At 34.2% G+C, this 27,288-nt stretch overlaps 1 protein-coding gene across 2 annotated transcripts in view; it reads right to left on the bottom strand.

Annotated features, from left to right (window-relative positions):
• AOX4 (aldehyde oxidase 4) overlaps positions 1 to 27,288 on the bottom strand; it is a 106,263-nt gene that overhangs the window by 67,324 nt on the left and 11,651 nt on the right. Inside the window, exons 4-13 of one of the 2 annotated variants that reach the window (XM_007494592.3) lie at positions 26,139 to 26,247; positions 23,420 to 23,546; positions 17,832 to 17,893; positions 15,945 to 16,031; positions 15,520 to 15,600; positions 10,076 to 10,220; positions 9,626 to 9,718; positions 5,897 to 6,048; positions 4,601 to 4,694; positions 2,230 to 2,339 (exon numbers count right to left, since the gene is read on the bottom strand). In XM_007494592.3, the coding sequence (XP_007494654.1) occupies positions 2,230 to 2,339; positions 4,601 to 4,694; positions 5,897 to 6,048; positions 9,626 to 9,718; positions 10,076 to 10,220; positions 15,520 to 15,600; positions 15,945 to 16,031; positions 17,832 to 17,893; positions 23,420 to 23,546; positions 26,139 to 26,247 (1,060 nt within the window). Of the gene's footprint in view, positions 1 to 2,229; positions 2,340 to 4,600; positions 4,695 to 5,896; positions 6,049 to 9,625; positions 9,719 to 10,075; positions 10,221 to 15,519; positions 15,601 to 15,914; positions 16,032 to 17,831; positions 17,894 to 23,419; positions 23,547 to 26,138; positions 26,248 to 27,288 lie in introns of both variants that reach the window. The other variant, NM_001291668.1, reaches the window with a different exon arrangement.

Genomic DNA, 27,288 nt, shown 5'->3' with positions numbered 1-27,288 from the left:
GAGAGGAAGTGATTGGACTATTAACTGAGAATATTTAGGTCTCTTTTTTATGTGTTTTTTAAAGGAATTTGTTGGTTTTATTGTCATATTTCTATGCATGGATTGACACATAGGCATACCAAGATACACACATGTAGACTCACATGCACACAAAGTGCCTTGATTTCCAAAACTAATATTTTTTCTTATTTAAGAAAATTGAAGGGGGGTGAGGGGAGGATGGGAAATCATGAAATAACTATTCCACTCAACCCACAAGAGGAACGATATGTGTATTCCTGAGGCAGTTATAGAGAAAAGTAGAGATGGTCCAGGATCCAGAACAAGATAAGTTCATTCTAAAGCATGTCAGGTGAACAGATACCTCTGTTACAAGCTAAAGTATAGAACTGAAATGTTAGGGGAAGGTCAGCCCCATCCTTTGTTATCTGAGGCTCTACCTTGGGGAGAAGGGGGAATAAGTTAGCTTGGCTAGACCTCTTTGTGTCAAATAACCCCAAGGAAAGATTTCTGATATGTGAGGGTGGACTTGGAATCCTTCATAAGCAATGCCTAGGCTGATGAAGAAATCCTTTCCTTGTTCAGGTAAGTCCCCTGGGGTTAACACTGAACCCTGAGTCTCCTTACATTGCATTCTATGCCAAGCTAAAGTAAATGACTGCCTTTTCCCACTGGCCTCCCCAAGAAACCAGAATTGCCCAAGATCTCATCTAATCTATTCTGTGACTCCATGATCCCCAATGGTGAATTATCTTATACTCTATATTAGTGAATGTGAATGAACAAATGGTTGGAAGAAAACAGCCTTAACTTATATTAACCTAATTAAGTCTGCAAGGCATCATTCTTTTCTTCCTTGCTTGTGATCCCCATTAATGCTTTGCCCAGATCATGTATCCCATTGGAAGAATCATTGCCCAGGGAGCCTCATGTCTTTGGTTTGCTGAGAGAGAGCCCTCTTCACTCTCTCATTTGTATTTTAATCTCTCCTTTGGAGATAGCTGGATATTTGGATAGCCAATAAAGCAATCTAGTGGCCACAAAGAAGACTAGTCCATTTTTTGAAAATCAAAAAATCTTGCAAATGATGTCAGGAATACCAGATGGGCAAGTGTGAGGAGTCCTCTCTACCTTCTCTTGGTAGACTTCTTGCAGGACATTCCTGCTCAGATTCAAATCAGTGTATAGAAGTCCTGCTGACTTGTCCTTCCTCTGGCCAGTCCTTCCCATGGTGTGAAAATTGAATGCTCTCTCAGTAGCCCTGGGATTGTTTGGAATGCTGCAGCTATAGTATACCTGGACTCTTGGTGAGGAGAGGAGGCCTGTTTGTCTGTCCTGGACACCCTTGCTAACTCATTTCATATCTAGAAAGCTTGACTGGCTTCTTGGCAGGGACTAGATTTTCCAATGGGATGGGGGATTTGGGGTTCCCCCAGTCTGTCAATGTAATCCTCCCCGCTGAAGAAAAGGAACACATCCTGGGCATGAGGAGGAAGAGACCAAAGGTATGCCTGTTGGCCAACTTGTTACTCCTGCCTTCTGGGGACTATGTCAAGACAACAGTTGGAGATGAAGCTCCAATCATGCCTAATTCTTTGAGATCCCATTTGGGATTTTCTTGGCAAAAGATGCTATAGGGGTTGCCTTTTCATCCCCAACTCACTTTACAGAGAAGGAAAATGAGGCAAGCAGGGTTAAGTGACTTGCCCAGAGTCACATACCTGGTAAGTGTCAGAGGCCAGATTTGAATTTAGAAAGAGGAGTCTTTCTGTCTCCAGGCCTGGTACTCTATCCTGTGTACCACCTACCTGTCCCAAAAGTATTCATTTTCTCAGCTTACCTCAACCAGTCAGGGGAAATTATGTATAGGAGATTTGGAAGAGGAGACTCAGAATTAGAAAATAAAATAAGTCTGGGGAAAGAAACCATGGCTAAGGAGGCCCATGCTCAGGACATATAGATAGAAGAAGTGACTAGTTTATCAAGGACTGACAGGATTGCACTTAAATCAGTTGGGGAAGGATGTTTTCATTCTCAATAGGCAGTTATATTATTATAGAAATTCGTGTAAAGTAACCAGGAGCCTAGAATGGTGCTTCCCCTGTGACGAAACCTAAATGCCTCACTGACATGTTAGTTGATTTTATTGCTGGACCATGAGTCTATTCTACCACTAAGCAATTTAATCTTTCTTCAAATGACCAAATGATCAATGGAGAGAGTGCTCACCTTTCTGGAATGGGGAACAAAAACAGAGAAGATTAACTCTCCAGGACGAAGTTCTTCCTTGAGAGAAGGTGTTGTGAAAAGTTCTTCTATGAGGATTTGCCGTTCTCCATCTGATGAAGAAAATACTTGTTTGAATAGGAATTTAACAAACCCAGAATATTCTGTACTTTATAATATTCAAATCTGAGTCTACATTTAAAAAAAAACTTATTTGTAGGGAAAGAAAAGGAACACTAAAGTTCTGCAATTCTCAGGAATTGTTTATGTTTGCTTTTTAAAATTTATTTTTAAAATATGCTCTCTTTTCTCTGAGGAGTGTGGAAGAGGCATGAAGAGAGAAAGGTTTTGAAGGACAAGACAAGATGCAGGAGACTAAGGTGGGGACATGTTTTGTCAATCAAGAAAAAGATTCTAAAATGGAATGATCCCAAGAGGAGTGGCAGTTGAGCTGATGAGGGGGAGGGGCTGAGTGTCACTCTCTCTCTGGCATTTGAGGCTGGCTAAAGACCCTGAATGTGCTGGTTTGTTTTGGGGGGTTTTCTGATCAAGGGGAGATCCCTGTGCTCTCTGAGATTTTGACTGACCAAGAGTTGGGGTTTTTCTGGCCACAGTGAGAGGAGAAGAAGGAGAAACTTGGCTTTTGAATTGTTTGTCTCTCTGAGAGTTTAAGCTGGCCAGGAGAAACTGAGAGACCTTGATGGTGTTGTAAAAGAAGAAAGAAGATCTTAGCTGTTGTCCTCCATTTATCTAACTGTTCCTTTTCTCACTTTTGTTACTGGACTATTTCCATAACCCTCTCAAATTCCCCTTATAGATTAGGGAAACCCTCATCCCACTTTCCTCAGTTTCCCATCCTGTTATCCCAATAAACCCCTACTTGAAAAAGGAAAAGAAGATCTTTATAGTTCACTTAGTGGGGAGGGAATAAGCCAAAGGCTTCAAAAAGAATTGGGAGGTGAAGGGGACAGGGAGCAGAGGGTTGGAAAAGGGAGGGAGTGAGGGAGGAAGGAGGTTGGAAGTAGATTGATCCATCAGCCATCAAAGGGATCAGCAGGCAAAACCCAGAATAAACCCCAGAGCAGTCCTCTGTGTACCAGCATCCCTGTGTAGCAGTTCCCTAGTGTGGCAGCATCAGGTTACCCTCTAGCAGCTTTCTCTAGTCATAAGTCAGAGGACAGCAGTCAGTTCAAGAAGAAACAGTTTCTCTCAGTTTACTCTTCTATATTTCAACGAGTAATAGTTTCCCTCAGTTTATATTCTATTTCAAGCAATAATAGTTTCACTCAGTTTCCCTCAGTTTTTATATTTTATTTCAGGAGGTCAATGTTTTTTGTTTGATTGGTTTTTTTTAACTTATACCTTCTTTCTTAGAATCAATACCGTATATCGGTTTAAAGGCAGAAGTGTAGTAAGAACAAGGCAATTGAAGTTAAGTGACTTTCCCAGGAAGTGCCTGAGGCTAGATTTGGACCCAAGGCCTCCCATCTCTAGGCCTGACTATCCACTGATCCTCCTAGCTGCCCCTAATATATTGTTAAATATGAGAAAAAATTAATGTGCTAGACAAATATTTCATTTTAAATGGAAAAATCCTTCAAGAAAATTGCTTACTCTTCAAATTCTTAAAAAATTTTCTAAATGTATTATAAAAGTTTTTGTTTCTAGCCAATTCATTTTTTATTGTGATATGAAAATGACTCTAAATTCTAAAAAGAGATGCTTGAACAGTAAGAGTTTTGACAGCTCCTGCAAGTATACTGGATATGTTCCTTCTACAAAGAAGTTCATCTCCAAAAATTTGGCCAGCAAAAAATTTGTTTCATTTTCATTTTTGCCATAGTAATTCATAAAGATTGTTTGATAAGACATGGAGATATTTTGATTCATGTTGGTAGAAGGAGTATCCATTTGAATGAAATCACAGATATATTGAAATAAGAAGAAGCAATGACAATTTAAAACAGAAAATCCAGTAATTATCTTACTAGCATCTTTTTCAATAAAGGAATTTTGGCAAAGTTTAAGTAATATAAGTACATGATACTAAATATGTAAGAGGAAAACAAAAAAGAATAGTCCAATATTTGGGTTATTGTTCTAAAATTTATGAACCATCTGTATCTCAGGTAGATGTTTGATGTCATTCAATTCCATTCAATTCAACAAACGTTTATCAGACAGATGTCCCCTCTGTGTTAGACACTGTTAAGATCTAGGGATATGAAAGCAAAAATCATTCCCTGTTCTCAAAGAGCTCATTTGTTCAATGAAACTAAATTGAATACTTGCTGGTTTAGGTCAAAAATAATTTTAATTGAATGAATAACTAATAAGGATATTCACAAAGCAAACAGACAATTTAGTATCTTACCTTTGGAAATTAAATTGAGGATGGCCTTGCCTGCTGCCAGAACAGGGTTGATATCAGAATAATCATGTTTGCTTGCCACATGCCCCCCTAAAGTCTTAAGAAGGAAAAAAGAAAATATATAGATATTTTCCTCTCTAATTACTAAAGTAATTAGTGATGTTTGAGTAAATTTGGGGATCACTTCTTTTGTTCATGAAAGATCCTCAGTTATTCTTGGGAGGAGATGCTTAGTCATTCATTTGTGTACAATTCTTTGTGACTCGATGGATATTTCCAAGGATTTTTTTGTCAAAGATACTAGACTGGTTCACTTCTTTTTCAAATATATCCTCATTTTACTGATGAGGAACTGAGGCAAATAGGGGTTAAATGACTTGTCCTGGGTCACACAACTAGTAGTCTCTGATCCCAGGTTTAAACTCCTATCTCCAGTGCTCTCTCCAGTGCTCCACCTAACAGTCCCCTAGCTGCTGGAATAAATGTACTATGAATCCTTGTCTTATCTACATAGAAGGATCAGCAAAGGTCTAGTTTCTGTGCCAGATTTCTAAGTGACCAACTCTGATTTAGGGTAAAGGAGGGATGCATTGAAAGTATAAGAGCTCAATATCCAAATCAGATCCTTGGCCTCAAGCTAAAAATGCTATACAAAAGTAAAGCAACTATAAAGGAGATTCTGGCAGCAGAGACTTATGTCTACCAAGTCTTAAAAATATAATGTTATGTTATTTATCAGAATCATAGATATGAGAACCAAGTAGAGCTCTAGCAATCAACTCATCCCTCCCCTTCTTTTACATATGGAAAAACCAAGGCATCATAGGATTATAGCTAGAAAGCTAGAAGAAACTTCAATGGTCATCTAATCCAACTAATAAGTAAAAATGAGGCTCAAGGATGTTATTTGTCCAAGAGCATGTAGGTAATAAGTGTCTGGAGTAGGATATGAACTTAGATTATCTTATTCTAGTCAGTGCTCTTTCTACTATACCATGAGAGAAAGTGACTTGTTAAAGATTTTATTATGAGACATTTGTAAAGACCTGGAGTTAGAATTCCAGTCATCTGACTTGTTGGGATGCTTACTTCCTACTAGATTATTTTGCACTTAATTGGGAGATACAAAATCAATCAAATTGTAATAAAATTTTTGTCATCGGTGACTTAGACTTTTTGCCTTATTTATGCTTATTTTATTATGTCTTTCTTTACATCATTGATCTTGTGACCACATGTTGTATAACAGAACTAGATATCTATAACTAGGAATGCTCATTGTGAAAACAGAGAACTCACAGCCATGTTCCGGATCTGTTGTCCTGCCAACGTTCGCAAGTGCTTTAAGAGAGCACGGTATGTTTTAGTCTTTTCTTTTGGTTCCTCTGAAACTGCATGAGTCAAAATTTCTTTCATTTCAGACAGGCTACATCCAGCACCTATTGTCACACCTGCAATTAAGAAAAATGAATTTGTGGTGGTCAGATTTATTTAGAATTATAGAAACTAAAGATTCCCCAAGTTTAGGATTTTAAGAGGAAAGGGAGGAAAGAAAAGGATGATTTGAATTAGAAAATTTAATTATTTATCTATTCAACAGATGGTGGTAATAACCCATTCATAATGATGATAATGTACCTGGCCATAATTAAAACTGGTATTTAGCCATGTGCTTTTCTTTACTTTTTTATTAAAAGATAACTTTAATATGTCTTGCCTGTCTGGGAATAGAATAAATGTTTATATATGTATGAATTTTATGTATTTTTATTTTTTGAAAAAGTTAAGTGCAATCTTGTTCATAACATGTTAATCAATCCCTCCAAAGATTAGTACATTTGCACAAAGTACATAATAAAAAACAAAAATATTTTCTACTTATATTTGTTTGTATGTGTGTTGTATATATATATATATATATATATATATATATATATATATAAACTTCTCTGAGAAAATATAAGCTCCTAGAGGGTAGAAACTGTTTAATTTCCCATTTTTAAATCACCAGTGTTTATCAAAGTGTCTCCTACATAATGAGTATTTCAAAGTGGTTGATTAATTGATTAATTATCTCCCAACTGTTAGTTTCCTATCTCTTTAAATTATTTCATATTTTCTTAATTGTGAATATGTTGCATCCCACTGGTACAATATAGGCTTTTTAAAGCAGGAACTTAGGGAATTCACCCAGATGGCTGAGGGTAAGAGTAAATTTCATTTTGGGTTTTATAACAAGTCTAACATATCTTGTAATAGCAAGTACATCATAAGTAAATGCTGAATTAAATTGAATAAATATAGATGATAGAGAGGAAAAAGAGTAAGCATAGGACTAAGGCCTTATCCTAAGTACAATATGAATCTTTTGTAAAGCATGTCCAGGGTATATGACCAGTGAATAATCTTTTTTGAGTCAGTGATCATGAAGAATTAAAAGGTCCTTGCTTCTGCCCTTAAGCTTGTGCCAATTGTCAAAAACATCCACAATGAGGAGAATCTACCTCAACATAACTTGTTAAGCCATATAATTTTTCTTGTTTAAAAAAAAAACAAAAATAATAACAAAGAAGACTAATTTAAGACTAATGCCTGCCTCAAATGATAACATATATGTATATTTATCTATGACCCATGGATTTTACCTATCTTAATTTTTGGAAAACTTTTAGTCATAAAGGTTTAAGTAATTAATTTAAAACATATTATCCTTTAAGGTACCAAGAATGAAAGTAGTAGGGTAGATACATTAGTTATTTTTTTCTTAATATATTTTCATTTCAGCTCATCTCAACAAACATTGGTTGAGCATCTACCAAGGAGAGGCCATAATACTATTTTTGTTGTTATTCTTGAGAAAGCCCTTTGTAATGTTGCGGTATAATGTGTTCTTTTTATTTTGGAAAGTAACCATATTGCTCATTTTCTCCAAAAGGGAGTTTCAACTAGGTAGGATAGATGGAAATTGGCCCTTAGATATGTAACTGAATTTCAAAGCTGGAATATTTGGATAAGACTGGCCTCCTTAATTTTATGGACAAATGATAACATTAGCACATTGCCTGGCATATAGAAGTCATTTAGTAAATTTGCCTCAATTTGACTGTAAATTGAGTGCTTTTGTGAGATCAGTGGCTAGCACAAGAGTTTTTGTGAAGGGGGAACTTACTGTATGCTTCAAGAGATGACACATATGGCTCTAGACTCTCTTGTAAGAGAAAAATAGAGACAGACAGACATTTTGGGAAGTGGCATCCAGACATATAGAGGAGCCAGCATTTCAACATGTTTCTCACTTCCATCTTGCTTCTCAAGAGACTTTGGATAGTTTCCCCTTAGATGAGATCAGGGACTCTCTCTTAATTGAGCTGAGCCATCTTGCCCCCAAGAGGGGATTCATTAATTCTGTGTAATATTGTCTAGTATGTTCTGATTTGTATATAACTTCCCTGAGTTATGGTTGCTTTCTGATGGGAAAAAATGAACTTTTTTTGCTATTCACTATTTGTGAAGGTCTTTACGTAACTAGAATTTGGTGGAAAAGAGTCAAGTCTTTGGTAGTAAGTTTGAGTAATCTTAAGAGATGATAACTAGGAAAACAGCTTAAAGGGGAAAAAATCATTCCTCTACCTTAGCTATATTTAGGGGTTAGAAAAGAAATATATAATTTTAGTCTAGTATCTACTTTTTGAGGAGAGCAGAGTGGTCAACTTGGTGGCTCCTTCTCTTAGCTGTCTGCAGGCAAGATTCAAGTATTTCTTGTAGAGAGGTGGGAAAGATTACAGAGATGTCTATTCATGCCTTCCCACAAGTCATACTTAGAAAAACCACGTGGAAATACGTACACACACACACACACACACACACACACACACACACACACATATATATGTATATATATATATATATATATATATATATACTTTATTTAGTCAACATAAATACCCCACAAAATAATGTTATATCTCCTGGAATTCAATCAGGGACTTACTTCCCACAACACTAGTCATACTATATAACTAGAAATTCACTATTCTTATCTTTTCTAGGTCTGCTTACATCATTCTCCTTGCATAAAACAAATCTCCCCACCAGTTTTCTACTTATAAAGACATCATTCTATTCTTTCCATATTCATCTCAAGCACTTATTGTTTTTATCTTCTTACTGAAATATGTACTTCTCCCTTTGAATTGTCTACTATTTGATTTCTATCATTTAGTTAGTCATTTTTAACTATTATTGTAATTATATATGTCTATATATATATAATTCATGCCTCTTCTAGATTGTAAGGTCCTTTAGTGCAGTAATTGACTCTTTTTGTCCTTCTATACCTATTACCTACAACAATAGTTTGGACATAGTATTTTATAGATATTTGTTGAATTTGATTGACTTAGATATAGGTATCTGTCCACAGATTTATCTTCCTAGTTTACATTCAAATCAATTACTAACAATGAGCATGTACCAGTAGATTACAAAGAAACTATATATTCTTTCCAAATTTTGGTTTGTTAATAAGCATCATTTGTTGGACAAATATAATGTCAGTGACACATGTTCTTAAGATGAAAACCAAAAAGTAGTGATAATAGTCTATACAAGAGACCCAATCAAGCCAGCAGAAACATTATGAAGCTTCTTTGTGTTTTGCTAACTTCATTAAAATATAAGCATCATGAGGCAGGAACTGTTTTCTTGTGCCTTCACCATTTAATGTAAAGCTCTGTGTGTAGTAGATAAATTTGCTGAAGAATTCTTATCTAATAAATCCATGTCAAATGGAGAAAGACAATAGAAGGACTAATGGGATGAGGATTTTTTTATTTCTGGAGAACTTTTGATAATATGATACCGAACATTATACTTGGTAGGCCAATTTGAAAAGAGTCAGTATACACTTTATGATAATGAGGTTGTAAATTGAATATTCAGATAATTGCAATGAGGCATAAATATTCTGTTAACATTCCATTAATAATCATTACTTGAAATATCCTACTAGAAAAATAAAGTACTTACCATCATCTTTAAAATCCACAAAATTTAATGCTGGAAGTCCAATTGGAGAAATAATAAGAGGGTGGAATTCTCCTTTAACTTTCATATTTAGTCCTTCAAAGAAAAATCATTTAAAGATGGTTTAAATAAATGAAATTGGCATCCCCCTTTGTAGATACTCAATACATGTAATAGCTGACTTTCCAGGATTGAAGGAGGTTCCAAGAACTCACTTGCATAAAGAAATAAACTCCACAAATCATTTTAAAAGACCATATTTTTATGAATTCTAAAGTAATAAACTTCTATTTATATAGCTATGACTTACAGGGAGTTTAAATTACTTTCTTCCATAATCTCATTGTAATCATACATGAGTGAAAGACTGGCTATAAAGCAATATTAATGGATAAGAAATTTAGTGCCTTTCAAGAAACTTAGTGTTCAATGATACTTTGTGAATCCACTCACCCACTGTGGTGTTACCCATGACAAGGGGTGCTGTAGGGTACTTCATTCTTAGCTCCAGAAGTTCATTCAGAGAAACAGGAGAAATCCACAGAACCTTTTCTCCATGAAAATAAAGAGTTTTCTTTTGGGGATCTTCTGCCATCCTCTAGAGGGAAACAAAGCATTGGGAATGCTAATCAGGTGAAGCTATTTAGCAAAAAAAAAAAAAAAAAAAGCAAAAACAGCCATAAAAAAGTAAAAAATATTTTATTGTCATAGGCTCTGAGTCTTGCAGTCCTAAAATAAATCATGCATGGTATGTGAGAGCTGGAAGGGACCTCAGAGATCATCTAAATTAACCCAATCATTACATAGTAATGGTTTTATTAGTCTTATAAATTAGTCTTATAAATTTGGCTGAGATTGTTCAGATTCTCATGAGTCAGTGAGAAGCTTGCTCCATATTCTCTGCCCTGACTAACCAAATCCAGGGCAAGGATAGGTAAGTTAAGGGTTGGGGAGTGAGGGATAACTTTGAATACTTCAATGCATCTATTTTCTCCTCATAATTATTCTCTCCATGAGTACACATAATCCATTCATGCCCCAATCTTCTATAGTACCAACAAGAGTTTACATTCCACTGGATTACATAAACTTTAACAGAGCTACCAACATGTCAAAAAAGAATGTGTGAGAATATTGTTGCCAAAATAATGGGCTTTTGTTGCAGCTTTGTGAGTAATGAAAGCACTGAGTGGTTTTTTACATGCATTCTAGCCCATTCTATTGCTTCTCCTCTGTTTTGGTCCCATCTCATTATTCATATATAACACTTATAGAATATACAGGCACTTAGATACTAGAGAGAGCACTGGGCTTAGACTAAAGAAGACATCTTCATGAGTTCAAATCTGGCCTCAGACACTTATCAGCTATATGACCCTGGGCAAATCACTTAACCCTGTTTGACTCAGTTCCTCATCTGGAAAAATGAAAAATGAACTAGAAAGAGAAATGGGAAACTACTCTAGTATCTTTGCCAAGTAAACTACAAATGGAATCACAAAGAGTTGGACACATCTAAAATAATACACAAAAAATGCAATATACATATACTGATATGCTAATTTAGTACATTGCCCATCCAAAATTGATCAAAATAACATTTGTCGATTAAATATATTTAGGTACTTTTTTCTCACAAGCATTTTTGAGGTATTTTCAGAGACAGACATTAGTCTTTGTTTTCTGAAACATTGATAAGCAGAAAAGGAGGCCACGAGTTTGTTCAATATATCAAGTGCATTAATAAAATTCCCTACATATTCTTAAAATACCTATCATTAGCTATGTAATTTTCTGTAATCCTCTTGTTCTCCACTGGAAAACATGTAAGCAGGAACTTTGTTTTTGCCATTCTATGTATTCCCTGTGATTGACTTCTGTTGATTACTACATGCAGCCCAAGGAAGAGCAAGCAAATAGCTAATATGCTTAGAGGAGTGATAGATATATTAAGATTGGAAATAAAAGGAATACTTCTATTTCAAATTTTATGAAATTCCAAAAGATAAAGTAGGGTCATAGAAGAAATAGAAAGGATGAAATAGGAAAGAATCAAGTTGGAAAAGAGGAAACACTGTGAAATTCACAGTCAAGAAACAGAATGGAAAAATGATCAAACAACAAAAAATGGTCTTGACCATGAGAAATGTTGGAAAGGAGAAGGAAAATCAAGATACAAACACAAAAGAAGAAGAGGATGTCAAAATAGATAAAAGCAATGATTCTGGTAAATAAAAAGTCAATTAGCTTGAAGTCCAACAAGAATTCCTAGAAATGATAAAAACAATATTTTCAATAATAGTGGTAGAAAAAAATTGGGAAAATAAGTGTGAGTACTAAGAAAAAGTTATGAAAATAATTAATAACTTGGTAAAAGATGCACCAGAAAATTTCTAAAGTACATAATATCTTAAGAAATAGTAGCAGCCATATGGGGAAAGAGGCACAAAAACTTGCTGAAGAAAATAATTTCTAAAAAATTAGAATTGAACAAGGGGAAGCTAATGACACCCTCAGAAATCAAGGAAACAATAAAATTAAATGAAAAATGAAAAAAATAGAAGATGATGTGAACAATGTCACTGGAAAAGCCAGAAATTGAGGAGAGATTGAAAAGAGATAATTTAAGAATTATTGGACAACCCCAAAGCCATGATTTAAAAAGAAACAGATATAATACAAGAAATTATAAAGAAAAACTGCCTAAAGATCATAGAGGCAGATGATAAAATAGCAATTAAAAGAGTCCCTGAAAAAGATCCCAAAATGCAATTCCCAAGCATATTATAATCAAATTCCAGGATCCAAAGGACAAAGAGAAAGTACTTCAAACATACAAAAATAAACTATGCAAATACCATGTAACCATAGTCTGGAACACTCAAATTTTAGTGTTTTCAAATACTAAAGAAGCAGAAGATTCAGAATATTACATATAAGAAGGTAAGAGAGCTAGGATTACAACCAAGAATAACCGAACCAAAAAAAACTAATTATGATTATTTTCCTTTAATGGAAAAAATAAATATTTAATAAGAGGACTTTCAGACATTCCTAATGAAAAGACCAAAGCTACCTAGAAAAATTGGCAAATACAAAACTCAAGAGAAGTATAAAAATGTAAAAATGAAAGAGAATATATCTTAAACATTTTCAATGGCAAATAGTTTGATCCAATCATTCTTGGAGAAGATGACTCATGAAAGGCCTTTTATTACTTTCACAAAATGATTTTAGCATTTAAGCAAAGTTGCTTATTTTTTTTTGTCCTGAACAATTTCCCTTAGGTTTTTCTCTGCAATATCTATTTAACAAGATTATATTCTAAAATGGTGCTATCCTTAACTGCCATCTCTTTCTTCTTGACTAGCAAGTAAAACATTTGCTGATTAAAGTGTTTTCTTGACTCTTTAAGTCTCCTAATAATGGTAATTGACTTACTTTGGTTAAAAATTCTTAGAAAAATGATAGTCTGAGCCCATTTTCATTATTCAGAATATATAGTTAGGTGATATTGGTGTTGCATTACTTGAGCTTCCTCATTGTTATTTTCTCTTCTTAGTTCTGATTTTGATATTTTACTTTTACAAGTTAGTGTGACTATAAAGAAATGACTAATAACTGAATGACTCCCAAAACAGTATTCTAATGTTTATATTTATTAGAATATAATTATTCCCATTTTTGTGATGTTATCTGTTTCTTATTATGTCTAGTGCCTCTTCTCTTCCCAAAGAAAGTATTCATAATAGTCAGTAATGAGCCTGATTTCATACTCTTGATCAAGGAACAACAAATTTTTCTCCTTTGCATTCAAATAAAAAAATATTAAAATATATTAAAGTACATATTGATTAAATGTGTAACTATCAAATTTTTCAGAGAATCCCTCTACCTTCTCATCTTCTATGACAAGTATTGGCACCCTAGATACAATAATTTTCAAGTGATCATTTTTTAAATGATTCTACTCAGAACACCACACAAGATAACTGTGTCCCATGAAATTCTATTTCTTGTTGCCTTTAGATACATGATAGAAATCAATTCCAACTATCTCTCTAATAGAACCTTTAAGCCATAATTCCATTGGAGTGCAAATTCCTTTAGTTCTCTGTTGTCAGAGAAGTGATGGAGTTAAGGTTCAGAATGAGACATTTATATTTTTAAACACAGACAGTGGGAAAATTCATTTTGCTCTATATTGTATATTTGTTACAAATAATTTCCTTTGATTTTCCTTTTTTTAAAACAGGATGTGAGTGGAAAGTAAATGAAGTAAACTTTTAATTTAAAAAATTAAACATTTTAGGTGGCTCTGTGGATTGAGAGGCAGGCCTAGAGACAGAAGATCCTGGGTTCAAATCTGGCCTCAGACACTTTCTAGCTGTGTGATCTTGGGTAAGTCACCTGACCCCCATTGCCTAGCCCTTTACCATTCTTCAGTCTTGGAACCACTATACAGTATTGATTCCAAGACGGAAGGTAAGGATTTTTTAAAAAATTAAACATTTTAGAAGGTTCTAATATTGTTGACAATCAATCAACAAACTTATTAAGTATCTACTACATAGCAATCATTGTAATAAGTGCCAGAGATATGAAAAAAGGCAAAGACTATCCATGAACTCAAAGAGTTTGCAATCTAATCAAAAGAAAACATGCATTCATATATATATGTACATATATATATATATATATATAAGCAACACATACAAGAAAAATAAGAAATACTTAAAACAGGGAAAACACTGGAATTAAGAGATGTTAAAGAAGATTTCCTATCAAAAATAGGATTTCAGTTGAAACTTACAGAAAGTCAGGGAAATCAGAAGTCAGAAAGGAAGAAGGAGACCATGTCAAACATAGAGGACAACCAAGAAAATAGAGCTGGAGTGCCTTGTCTATTGAATAGCCAGAAGTCAGGCATCACTGGTTCAAAAAGTAAATGTTGGGGAATAAGGTCTAAAAAGACTGGAAGGTAGGATGGGGGTAAGCAATAACTCTCTTTGAATGACAAATAGAGCATTTGCATTTGGTTCTGGAGACAGAAGGGAGTCACTGGGATTGAATGAGTACAGAGATGTCATGAATCAAATTTGTATTTTAGGAAAATCATTTTAGTGGCCGAATGGAGAATGGATTAGAATGGCAAAAGACTAGAGGCAGGAATATCCACAAGGGGGGGCTATTGCAATAGTCCAGGTATAAAGAGAGAAGGATCTGTACTTGAGTGGCACCAGTGTCGGAGAAGAGAAGGAGGCTTACTTGAGAGATGGTGCTAAGGTGAAAATTACAGATCTTGGCAACAGGTTGGATAATGGGAATGAGAGAGTGAGGATTCCAAGATAACTCCTAGATGAACCTGAGGGACTGGGAGTATTATATTACCTTCTACAATAGTTATGAATTACTTCCTCTAGTGGGATAGTCACTCTTTGGTGACTGAAAAAGGATTTCATCTTTAGACCACCAACTAAGTGAATGTTTATAGCCTGATTAAAAATTATATAATTCTTTGAATTCTTAATCCCCTCTTCTGCCATTCTGAAACCAATACTACAGATAGAAGCAGAAGGAAGCTGCACAATTTTTATGTGACTGAGGTATACAGAAGTGAAGGGATTTTCCTAAGGTTCTATGGATTTGTGAAGCAGTAGAGCCAGAACTTCTAACTGTCCTTTTTTCCATATCATATCACTTCTTTAAAGCAGACCTTACCCAAACTTTTTTAATTTACCTGGTATAACATAAGGAAACATGGTGCTAGGTGGTTATATTCTGATGTTAAATCATTAACATTTTTAAAATACTCATTAGCATGACAAAGAAGTGTTAATAGTCTTTTCTATATTGTCATAAACCAGCATAGGAGAAAAAAAGAGAAAATATCTTACTATTAGCTCAGGCGGAAATATAGGCTCCTGGGATGGATCATAGGGCTGGAATTCACTTTTGTCATACAGCTCAGTACACATCTCAAAAAACAAACCAAATCAAATTCCATTACATGCATGTTTCAAAGAACAAAAGGATACAATTACAAGAGGATGGAAATCATCATTGCTACCTTGTACACCATCTCATCCCTCACCACTAGTCCTACCCTTTCCTCCATACTCCAAGAACATGGTCAAATGTGTACTGGTTCCTTTGAAGAATTATTTGAAAAGCTATGTGATGCCTCGTCTTTGTTTACTACATATTTTACTCATTGAAGGAAAGAAAATGGAATTCGTCTGTATTTACATAGTTCATTGCCTTTCTATTCTGCTCATCAAATTAACTTTACCATAAATTTGAAGTGAAATTCATGACTTACTTCTTCCTTCTTATTCAGAGAGTACTGGTTTTCCTCTTGATCCATGCAACACTTTCCTGTTCCTTGAAGTTGACAAACAGTTGGTTCCTATGGAAATTATATCCTTCAGAAATAGGTTTTTGGGTAATTAATACAGGGACTTACTGAGTCTATGATACATTGATGAACTACAGAAAGAGTAGAAGACATGATTTCTGCCCTCGAGTAACTGATAGTGGGAAATGGGAAAAGGAACTAGAAACATTCACTAGATAAAACAGCTAGAAACTATGACAAGAAAACAGAACAAAAGTATCCAATTGGTACCACGCAGGAGAATCTCTAAGTGATAAGAGGAGACAATGAATTTGTATGAATAGAGTGTAGTTAGACCAGGAAATGTTCTTGAGAGAAATGAGGCTTGGCCTGGAATGCCAATAAAAATGTAAATATTTTCAAAAATCTAGAACAAGCCATATGATTATTAGTTTTTCAAGAAATTACCTTCCTCACAACTTTCTGATGTCAGCAGCATCTTCACAAAAGCACAATAATTATTTGGTAAAGTGTTTTTTTTTTTTTTTGGTTCTATGAAATTTTAAGCTCTTTGTAAGAAGTATCTGTTTTATTTTTCTTCCCATTCTAACAGAATTCCTTATACATTGCAGGTTATCAAATAAATCAGTGACCTCAATTATAAAGAAAATCAATTAAATTTATCATTCAGTCAATGAGTATTTATTAAGTATGTATTAAGCATTAAGATAATATGAAGATTACAATAGTCCAAAACTTCAAGGAGCTTACATTCTATCATCTTTTGTCTTTCTTTGTATCCTCAAGGCATAGCACTGTGCCCAGCACAGAGTAAGTGCTTAATAAATACTATCTCTCTTTTCATGTGTAAGAATCTTTCACCATATACCCTCCTTAAAGGAAATAAGTTTTTTTTATTAGAAAACATTTCTCAATGAGGAGGCTCATGTCAGAAGATAAATGAGGATACATAAATTGAAAATATCTAGCAATTCTATTATTTTCTGTAGACTTAAAGGTACATCGATCTTATGACCATGACAATAAGCTCTTATTGACTAATTTCATATGTAAAGGGATGGCAAAACCTTTTAATTTCTAAAATTTTTGTACTATTAATAATGGAATGCAATTTGAGTTTTAAAAGTCAAGTACGTATAGTATTTTTAAACCTTTACTTGACTAAATTAGTCTCCTGAAAATATGTTGATGAATTTACTTCCTTTAGAAAATGTATGTTCCAATTGGCATCTGATTCAAGTTCTATCTTTTAGAACAGGTTACAAAGATATACCACTCTACATGTAAAACTTACTTCTTGTAAACTCAACATATCTTTCTCCTGTTCCTCCATACAACTTTTTGACATAGTAGTCTATTCCCAAATTCTTTAATCATTGTTTGGTCACAACTTCCCCTTATACTAATTTCCTGGCTCAGTATCATTGAGTTCATATTTACTCCTTTTTATCCTTCACTAGATATATTCATGTAGTGACTAAATCATAGTAATTTGCCTGCAGAAATATCTCTTAAATTTTAACAACATATTTCATCCTCATTCCCAACATTTTATTCTAGGACTCAGAACTTAATTTTTCTTACAGCCTTAATTTTTCTAATAGCCACCCACTTTGTATCTTATCTCCAGTTTCCCCAGTATGCCCTAGTTTATACTTGGAGTCCAAGAACTGTTTTCCTAAAACATTATTTTCACTGTTGCTCCTCTTGTACAAAAGTCTAAAGTAACAATGCTATTTATCATATTCAAATTCAGATATGATGTACTCTGAATTCCTATGCATCATTTAATACAAAAAAAATTTCAACTGGCTATTTTTCCATTATCATAATATTCTTTATTTTACTCACCTCACAGAAAGTCTTCCCACTTTCTAGAATTGGTCGGTATCCAGTACATCGGCACAGATTACCTGATTAAGAAGGAAGTACGGATATGTATAAAACTCTACTTGTAAGATCAGAATTTGTTGATGTATTGGTTTGTTTTGCTAGTGTTTTTCCCTCTCTTTTTCATTCTTTATTCTAAAGGATGATTCTCAAGGAGAATAAAGGAGAGGAACATTGGGAAATGAAAGATAAGATATCTAATATATTTTAAAATAAACTGTTTATTGACATTTTATTGACATTTTAAAGAATGATGAAAATATGCCATCTTATCTCACATATTATTATTGGAATGAATAATGGTAACAAAATCCTTCTTTTTTTTCTTTTTTTTTACTTTTCCTAAAATCAGTACAATGGCCTATTTCCAAGAACCATCCCACATGAAGAAGTTTTGATTTTTGGTATACTCATTGCAAACACATATTTCAACATCTACAACACACTCTACCTGTAAATGTTTCCCAAAACTGTATCCTGAGTCTTCTTATTATCTCTTTTGATATTCTCTTTCTTGATAATCTCATAAGATCCCCTGAGATGATTTTAAAATAGGTACAGAGATGTGTGTATTTATATATGTACATATAGATATGTATATATAAATATATTTTATAGGTAATATATAGATATTATAAGCATGCATGTCTGTACATAAACACACACACACATATATATATATTTGTTTAATTTGCTTTATCTAGCCACAGAATCTCCCCAGTTTCAGTCCTTTATCACCAACTAGATGTTTCAAACTAAATATCTCAAATATCATTAAATATAGTATATCTAAAATGAGGAATCTATTCCCCTAAACCTTCCCCTTTTCCAAACCACCCTATTTATTGCAAAGGTCCATCCTTCCAGGATGTCAATTTCATAATTTCAACATTACAACCTGAGTTTCTCATCCAGATAATTATCAGATTTTGACCTTTTTATTCTTACAACATGTCTAATATATGATCACCTCTCTTCATTCACTTTTACTGTCTTATTTCAAGGTATTATTATCTCTCACCTAAATTATTGCAGGAGCCTTCTAATTGGTCTTTCTGCTCAAGTCTGTCTGCCACTTTAGTCCATTCAACTACTCCTGCCATAGTGATCTACCTTAATGTTATATTATATCTTACTATGGAATTCCCCTACGTAGGAAATGCCAGTGACTTTCTATCCATTCTATGATCCAATATAAGTTCCTCTGTTTCACTTTTAAAACTTGTCACAACCTGGCCACTGTAAAATTTAAAATTATATCTTAAATAATAAAATATTATATTTTAGGAGGGTTTTCCCTGTTTTAAGTATTTCTTATTTTTCTTGTATGTGTTGCTTTTCTATATATTTGGATGCATGTTTTCTTTCCATTAAAGATCATTAGAAAATGAAGGAATAAAGAGGATACAAAATAAAAATCATGTGCAATCTTTAAGTTGATCATGTTTCCATGATTCTTATGGGGAAACTAGTTTCCCAATATGATCATGGTGAGGGGTATATATAAATGGAGATTTTTGAGCCTTTGGACTTCATTTCCCAGAAGTCCCTTAGTATTTCCAAAAATTCCCTTTTTCTACATCCGCACATTGGTAAGATCACATTATTGGTATTTAAGTATGCTCCTCCCATGCCTTTTTTTGCACCTGAGACCAGGATGAATTCAGGCAGTTCTTTTGCCCTAGGTATTATTAATAAAACTTCTAAAATATAATACTTAGTTATTGAACATTAATTTTAAAACTCACACCACAATTATGTTTCCAGATTCATTAAACAATTTTTATCTCCTGTATTCTGTGATGAAGCCATACTGAGCTTCTCTCTATTCCTCACACAAAATATTCCATTTCTTGTTTCTGCTTTTTGTACTACTGACTCAATGCCTAGTACTTCCTTTACTAGCTTTAAATGTAGTTTGGGTATCATCTTCCACATGAAGCTTTTCTGACTCTCCCTTCCCATTGCTCCCAATTTCTGATTCTCTCCCTTCCAACTACCTTGTATTGAACTATTTTGTATATATTTATACTTATTAATTTTATATTTATTTTGTATATATTTTATGTGTATTTATTGTATTCTACTTTAGAATGCAAGCTTATTGTGAGTAGGGATTGTTTTGTTCTTTGTACTTATATCAATAATATTTTTTTCATTCATACTATAAAAATCAGATTGAAAATATCCCAGAGTCATGTTGGTGAACCTATGGCACACATGCTGGAGGGGGCTGCTCCCCTCCCCCTCTCTGTCATATCTGAGAACATTTTTCACTTCACCCATCCCTCTGTCCAGCAGCCCAGCAGCCCATTGGAAGTGCTTCCTCTCTCCCCTGTCTGGGGGAAGAGGGTGACTCACATGTATGCATGATGGTTCAATTTAAGCATTCTGTCTCTAACAGATTTTCCATCATTGTCCTAGAATATAGGATGTCATCCTTGGAACCAAGTTCTGAATTCATATCTTGCCTGTGTTACATACTACTTATATAACCATGGTAAGGAACAACCTCTCATTACTCCAAGCAACTATCTAATATCATAATGTATAGATGAGGTGCTAGTCTACATTACTGGAAAGAATTTCCACAACAGATTTCCTCATTTTGACAAAAGCATAGATCTAAATAAAACCTCTCCACAAAAGCTCCAAAAGCTTTCCTTATTCCAGTCCAAACAGAGACTTGCAACATTTTTTCACTACTCTTTTGCTTTTAACTTCTTTAGTCATACTGGTTCCCTGTTAGAGAGACAGACAGACAGACAGACAGACAGACAGAGACAGAAAGAGACAGAGACAGAGAGAGACAGATGCAGAGAGAGACAGAGGGGGGGAAGAGGGAGGGAGAGAAACATAGCTAAATTAGTTTAGATTAATTATTAAAATTGATGATATAGCTACAGAAGCAAAGAGAGAGCTACAAATACAGATAGAGTGATAGAGATTGGCATTAAGACAGAAATAGAGATAGATATATAGACAATACACATATAGCAACTATACATATATAAAGTTGTACATATGCAACTACATATTCAACTATATATCTTTAGATATAGATGTTTCTGTCATCATATTTTTATTGTAAACCTTATCCTATCCTAAAATGGCATGCCTTTTCTCTCAACTTATTGAGATACTACTCATTATCCATGTCCCAAATTAAAGTCTATCTCTTCTGCGAAGTCATCCCAGATAGGGCCATTTTAAAGTTATCTTTATTTTCTATGTATTATATAGAACATATTATTTCTACCACATGTAAGGGTTTATCATTATTAAAATAATTTTTATTATTATTAAAATAAAGTTATTATTAAATTAAAATAAAAACATCTCTGAGGTTACAACATCACAGTTATCAGATTAGCTAATATGACAGAAAAGTAAAATGACAAATGCTGGAGGAAAGGTGATAAAAAAAGATATAGACTCTAATTCAATTTTAGCAAAACTCTGAACTGATCCTGGAGAACAATTTGGAACCATTCTCAAAGTGCTATAAAACTGTGATAAAAACTAGAAAACCTTTGATCCAACAGTATCACTATTTGATCTGTATCCCAAAGAGATCAAAGAAATGGAGAAAGGACTAGATATACAAAAATATTTAGGCAGAATTTTGCAGTTTTAAAGAATTGGAGACTGAAGGGATGCTCTGTAGTATTTGATTATGACAGAATACTGTTGTGCTATAAGAAATGATAAGCAGGATGGTTTCAGAAATCTACCTGGGAAGAATTGTATGAATGGACTGATGCAAAGTAAAGTGAGAAGAATAAAGTGACCATTATACACAATAACAGCAATATTATAATCATGATCACTTTTGAAAGACTTCATTTCTCTGATTGAGAGAGTGATCTAGGACAGTTCTAAAGGACTCATGGTGAAAATTTCCTTCCACCTCCAAAAACTTATGAATTTTGAATGCTTATTTAAATATACTTTTTTCCTCCAAGGCTAATATGGAATTTTTTTCATGACTTTGCATGAGATAGATAGATAGGTAGATAGATAGCCTGTTCAGGTGGAAGCCAAGGAGAGAATTTTTGAGTTTTAAAAAAATTAATTTAAAAAATAAATGCCAATAAAACCATGTAGAATGGTTTGTGTGTCCATCTAAATTCCTTATTTTTTCACCTTAAGCTACAGGTGGGTTGCTTGGACTACAGAGAAAAAGTAAGGGAATATAATTTAATCCTAAATTCCAAAGTGAATAGAAGGAAGCAGCAAGTTATTTTTTATAAGGCTGATCTCCCATACATATAATTTTAAAGCGGTGAATGTCAAAGAACTTTCTCTTTTCGGAATTAAACACAAGGTGGGTTTTTTGTCCTATAAGCGAATATAAGATGAACAAATAGAATTTCTAAACCACTTGACTTACAAATCAAAATTCATAATTTTGCAATTCATAAATTCATAAAATTGCAGGAGGATCAATACTCAGATTTGGAAGTTGATCAAGTGCCTTACATACCCAGAATCTATAGCTAGATACCTTCTCTAACTCCTTCCCTTTGTAAAAATATTATACTAAATGAATTTATTATGCATATAAGCTGATTAGATACTCTGCTTGCTGTGCTTACAAAGTATCTCCAGTTTATATAAGTGGCGTGAAGCTCATAAGTGAACTTCTCTTCAGAGCCAGACACAAGGACACTAAGGAGACTCTTGTTATACAAAAATAAACTATTTATTGTGAACATAAGGATATAAAAGGATTTCTAACTCTAAGGGATTCTAACTCCACCCAAAATAAAACTCCCTGGTTCCACAAGGAACTGCTTCTCCTGTTTCCACAGGCTACACTGATCCTTCCTCATCTGACTAACCCAAAATTTCCCTATTCTACAATAAACTAACATTATTATCCTTATAAGAAGTACATAATTCTCAACTTTACCTCCAAGTTATAAAAATAACAAAGAGCAGCTGGCTGAGCCTCAGCAAGAACCAAATTAGGACTCTGAGTCTTAGCAGCTTCAAGTCCAAACCAAACACCAGGTCTTTCTTTGGTTTTCTCAGAGAAAAAACAATTTATGAAACTGCAATAGACAGTCACTAGTGTTTCCCAGGTTGGAAAAGGAAATCACTTATCTCCTTCAGGCTTTTCCCTCCTTTCCTTTTACCTTCAGACAGTGATGGGAGAGAGAGAAAAAAAAGATGTCACCTGCTCCCAACACTCAGAGATAGAGCAACTGCCATTCCCAGAGAGCAACTACCAACCCACTCCAGAGAGCAACTACCACTCCCAGAGAGTAACTGCCACAGAAAAACTGTTATACCTCCCACATACACTGTCAACTTTTGAAACTGACACTCTCAGATCTGTTTCAAAATCTAATTCTTTCTCAAACCAGCTTCTCTACTTCTTACCGCTAAACTAGTGTAACAAGACTTAATTTCTAATATCATCCTTATACCTTTGTTCTTCTTCCTGAAAGATTTTTTTCCCATTTAATGACTGCCTCTTATTATGAGATATAGCAGGGAGAAATATGAAGAGAATTTGATTTATGATAGAAGAGGAAGCTTACCACCAAGAGCTTCCATTAACTGCTCTGTTGATGGAATTGGATGGTTCCTCAGTAGAGTATATATGGACATGGCCATGCCTGGGCTGCAGAATCCACACTGAGTGCCATGGCATTTGGCAAGTCGCTCCTGAAAGAAAAAAAAGTTATTCCTTGAACCAGTACTATTTTCAATCCTAATCATCAAAAAAGCATAAATATTTAGTTTAAAATGACAAAGCAAACTGAGATTCAAAAAAGTCATCCAGAAACAAGCAGTCCTTTCTTGGAATGCGATTTTGCTAAAAAGGGCATAGCAATACACTGTAAGCAATATTATTCTGGATCCAAATCTGAAAAAAAAAACTGAGATAATGAGCAAATTTCCAGGGGCTAATAGATAGGATCTATCAGTGTTCTTTCTCTTTCCTTTCCTGCTCTCAAGGAAGATTAACTACTAGAACACCAGGATTTTCTACAAAAGAAGGCTATAAGCACAGTTAGTCCTCAACATGCTTGTAATGTGATTTTCATCTAGCCTTTATTTCTATTTTCTAATAAAGATGGTGTAATAAATATCTCTTAGGTATTTTCAGCTTTAAATGCTATAACTATACACATATATCAGTCACTTTATTTAGCAACACTATCAGAAGGGTTGACTATTTTGGTATATAAGTTATGGTGTGCTGATAAATGCTTAACAACCAGGCCAGAGTTTGGGTGTGGTATGGAAGGAGGGAAAATATACACATGATACATTTATAAGCTTACTCTGAATTTTAACACTTTCTTAAGACTAGAAACCCAACAAAGTTTTTTAAAAATTTGCCTTGATTTACAACTATTGCTAATATTCAGAAGCTCCCATTGAAAAATCGAAAATTGGCTCTCTGACTCCCACAAACTATTCCAAGTAGGCTTTAACGCATGATTGAATATAAGGAATAATATGTGATAGTGAATAAAGAGTACTGTCCTGGATCCAGGAAGATCTGGTTTCAAATTCTTCCTCTAATATGAAAAGTGTATAAGAGTGGGAAAATAATTGAATCTTTTATTGCTCCAAGTAAATTCCCCAAGACTAGAAATTATAAGAGTATTGGTAATCTGGTTTATATACCAGAAGTTTCCACATTAATAGTTCCCCACAAAGATAAAAAGAAGAGAATAAATTAATAGATAGATCGATAGATAGATAGATAGATAGATAGATAGATAGATAGATAGATAGAGATAAGTAGGTAGGTAGGTAAGTAGATGAGATGCCCAGAAGGGGAATAGATTGAATTGCCTTTAGGAAAGTGCAAAGTTCTTTTAGTGACTTCAACAATCTATCTGAAACAGAGGTCTCCAATATTCTATACTACCACTGTCATTGTATAGCTGCACACTATACTGAAGACTTTCTGAAATATTTAAAAAGAATATATACAATGACAGCAATATTGTAAGGGGACAACAAAATAAAAGAAACCATGTCTGCTGTGTTATTATAATAGCCAAGAATGAGTGACATAAGAGAAAGGATGGGAACTTGCACCTCTTTCTTTTCTTTGCAGAGATAAGGATCTATGAATATGCAATATTATTGCATATAAATAGAATGTTAAATGTGCATCTCTCAGATGGCATTGGAGAAGTGCATGGTAGGTGAGAATGAACTATAGGGAAGTATAAAAAACTGGAGTAAGAGATGTCAACAAATGTATATATGATTTTAAAAGATGGGCTAGTTAGTTATGTGATAAATTGTAAAGATAACCAATAGTCAGCCTGTGTGCTCTACAAGAGTGAAGAAAGATCCCAGACCTCCTTTATGCAACTTATGTGGGCAATAGATAAAAGTCCCACTGGGTGGGCAGAATAGATAGGTCATCTGCACCAATGGAAAGAGTTTCCATATTGCTTAAATCACAAATACATTTGAGAATTTGAGTACATTACATAATTTCTAGTTTAACCACTTATTTTTTCTCTTAAGAAAACTGATTGAAGTTCATTTTAACTTAGAAGTATAGAAGAGGAAAGTATAAGCATTTACATTTTTTTTATATTTTTCCAGATTCAGGTAAAAATGTAGGTCAATACAATTTTTAATAATCACTTTCTGACACTTTGAATTCATGTTTTCTCTCTCCTTCTCATCCCTAAAAGTTTATATACTTCTAAAATATACCTTAAATGCTGAAGAGACTGGTTAAATCTAAAGATTCACTTGCCTACAAGACACAGTCTAATGAACTTAGACATCTTTTAATACAACCATAGTGGGGTAGCTAGGTGGCTGAGTGGATAGAGAGCCAAGCAGTTGGGAGGTGTTGGATTCAAAATCAGCTTCAGACATTTTCTAGCCGTGTCATCTTGGACAAGTCACAAAACCACAATTGCCCAGCATTTACTATTCTTCTGCTTTAGATCCAATACATAGTATTCATTCTAAGATAGAAGGTAAAGGTTTAAAAAATATTCCCATACTTCATCACTCCTAAATGTAGAATGTACATTTCTGAACAAAGACTAGAAATACTGAAACTTTTATTTTACTATTCATTGACTGCTACGGCTAAAAGGAATCTTTAAAATAATCTAATCTAACCTTGTTTTATTGATGTAGAAACTGAGGCTCAGAGAGAAGTGACTTGCCTAAGGTTACACATCAAATTAGTGGGGAGCTCCCACTTTTTCTGACTTCAAGCCTAGCAATCTTTCTTCAATATCACAAGCTACGATGTAACTTTACCTGAACTGGATGAATCCTGGTTTTGATGCTTCCAATGCCTTCTACTGTGGTGACAGCAGTACCATGGAGAGAACAAATGGAAGTCAGGCATGCAGTAGCAGAATAATGGCTATAGTGTTTTAAATAATATAAAGGAAAATAAGTGATGGAAACAGTACCATAATAGTAAATAAGCCAGTCTATAGTATAGGAATTAGCCATGTCTGACCAGAGATTATAGAGCACATCTCACACACACACACACACACACACACACACACACACACACACACACACACATACTGTAAAAAATAGACTCGAATTCTGGACTTCAATCCCCACAAGCCCTTGCTCCACTTCCCCAGAATGCCTTGTAATCTCACCTGGGCCGAGATCGAGAAAGGATTTAACCTGATTGGAAAGGTTTTTGTGGCTCTTTTGGACTTCTGTTTTGGAGCAGATGCAGCTCTTCCATCATGTGAGATTATCTTGTCTAGGCCACTCTGGCCTAGGCACGTGTTTCTTATCCTGTATTTTCTTTAATCCTTAATCTCTAATAAACCTCTAAAAATTATAATACTCCTTGCAGAGAGAAACTAATTTCTACCTGCCTCAGTTTCCCTAAATTTTAATCTTTATAATACACAATATATTTTTGAGTGATATACAAAGGAATTTTTTGTTACTGCTTTTGTTTGGGGATTGGAAAGTCAATACAAGAGAATGGGTGATAAAGTATGATTATGATAATGGCAGATCCTCTATGCCTTTATTATTTCTTTACTGTTTTTATTTTAAACAAAGAATATGTGCCCATTATTAGTTGCCTATGGTGTTGTTCAATCATGTCCAACTCTGTCTGACCCCTTGTGGAGTTTTCTTAGCAAAGATACTGGAGTAGTATGCCATTTCCTTCTCTAGTTTTCCCCTTTTTTACATTTGATGAAACTGAGAGAAACGGGGATTAAATGGCTTTCCCAGTAACACAACTAGTAAGTATTTGTCCAAATTTGAACTCAGGTCTTCGTGATTTTAAGCCCATCACTCTATCCACTATGCCACCTAGCTGCCCCATTGCACATGAACTTCATTGAATTTCATGACCCATATATTATTCATCTAGAAAACTTCTCAGTTCACAATATAGAAAGTATATCACTAGGTTACTTGG

The sequence above is a fragment of the Monodelphis domestica genome, chromosome 4 (assembly GCF_027887165.1).
Source record: "Monodelphis domestica isolate mMonDom1 chromosome 4, mMonDom1.pri, whole genome shotgun sequence".
In the NCBI taxonomy this organism is placed as follows: domain Eukaryota; kingdom Metazoa; phylum Chordata; class Mammalia; order Didelphimorphia; family Didelphidae; genus Monodelphis; species Monodelphis domestica.
This window is presented reverse-complemented; position numbering and strand designations above follow the sequence as displayed.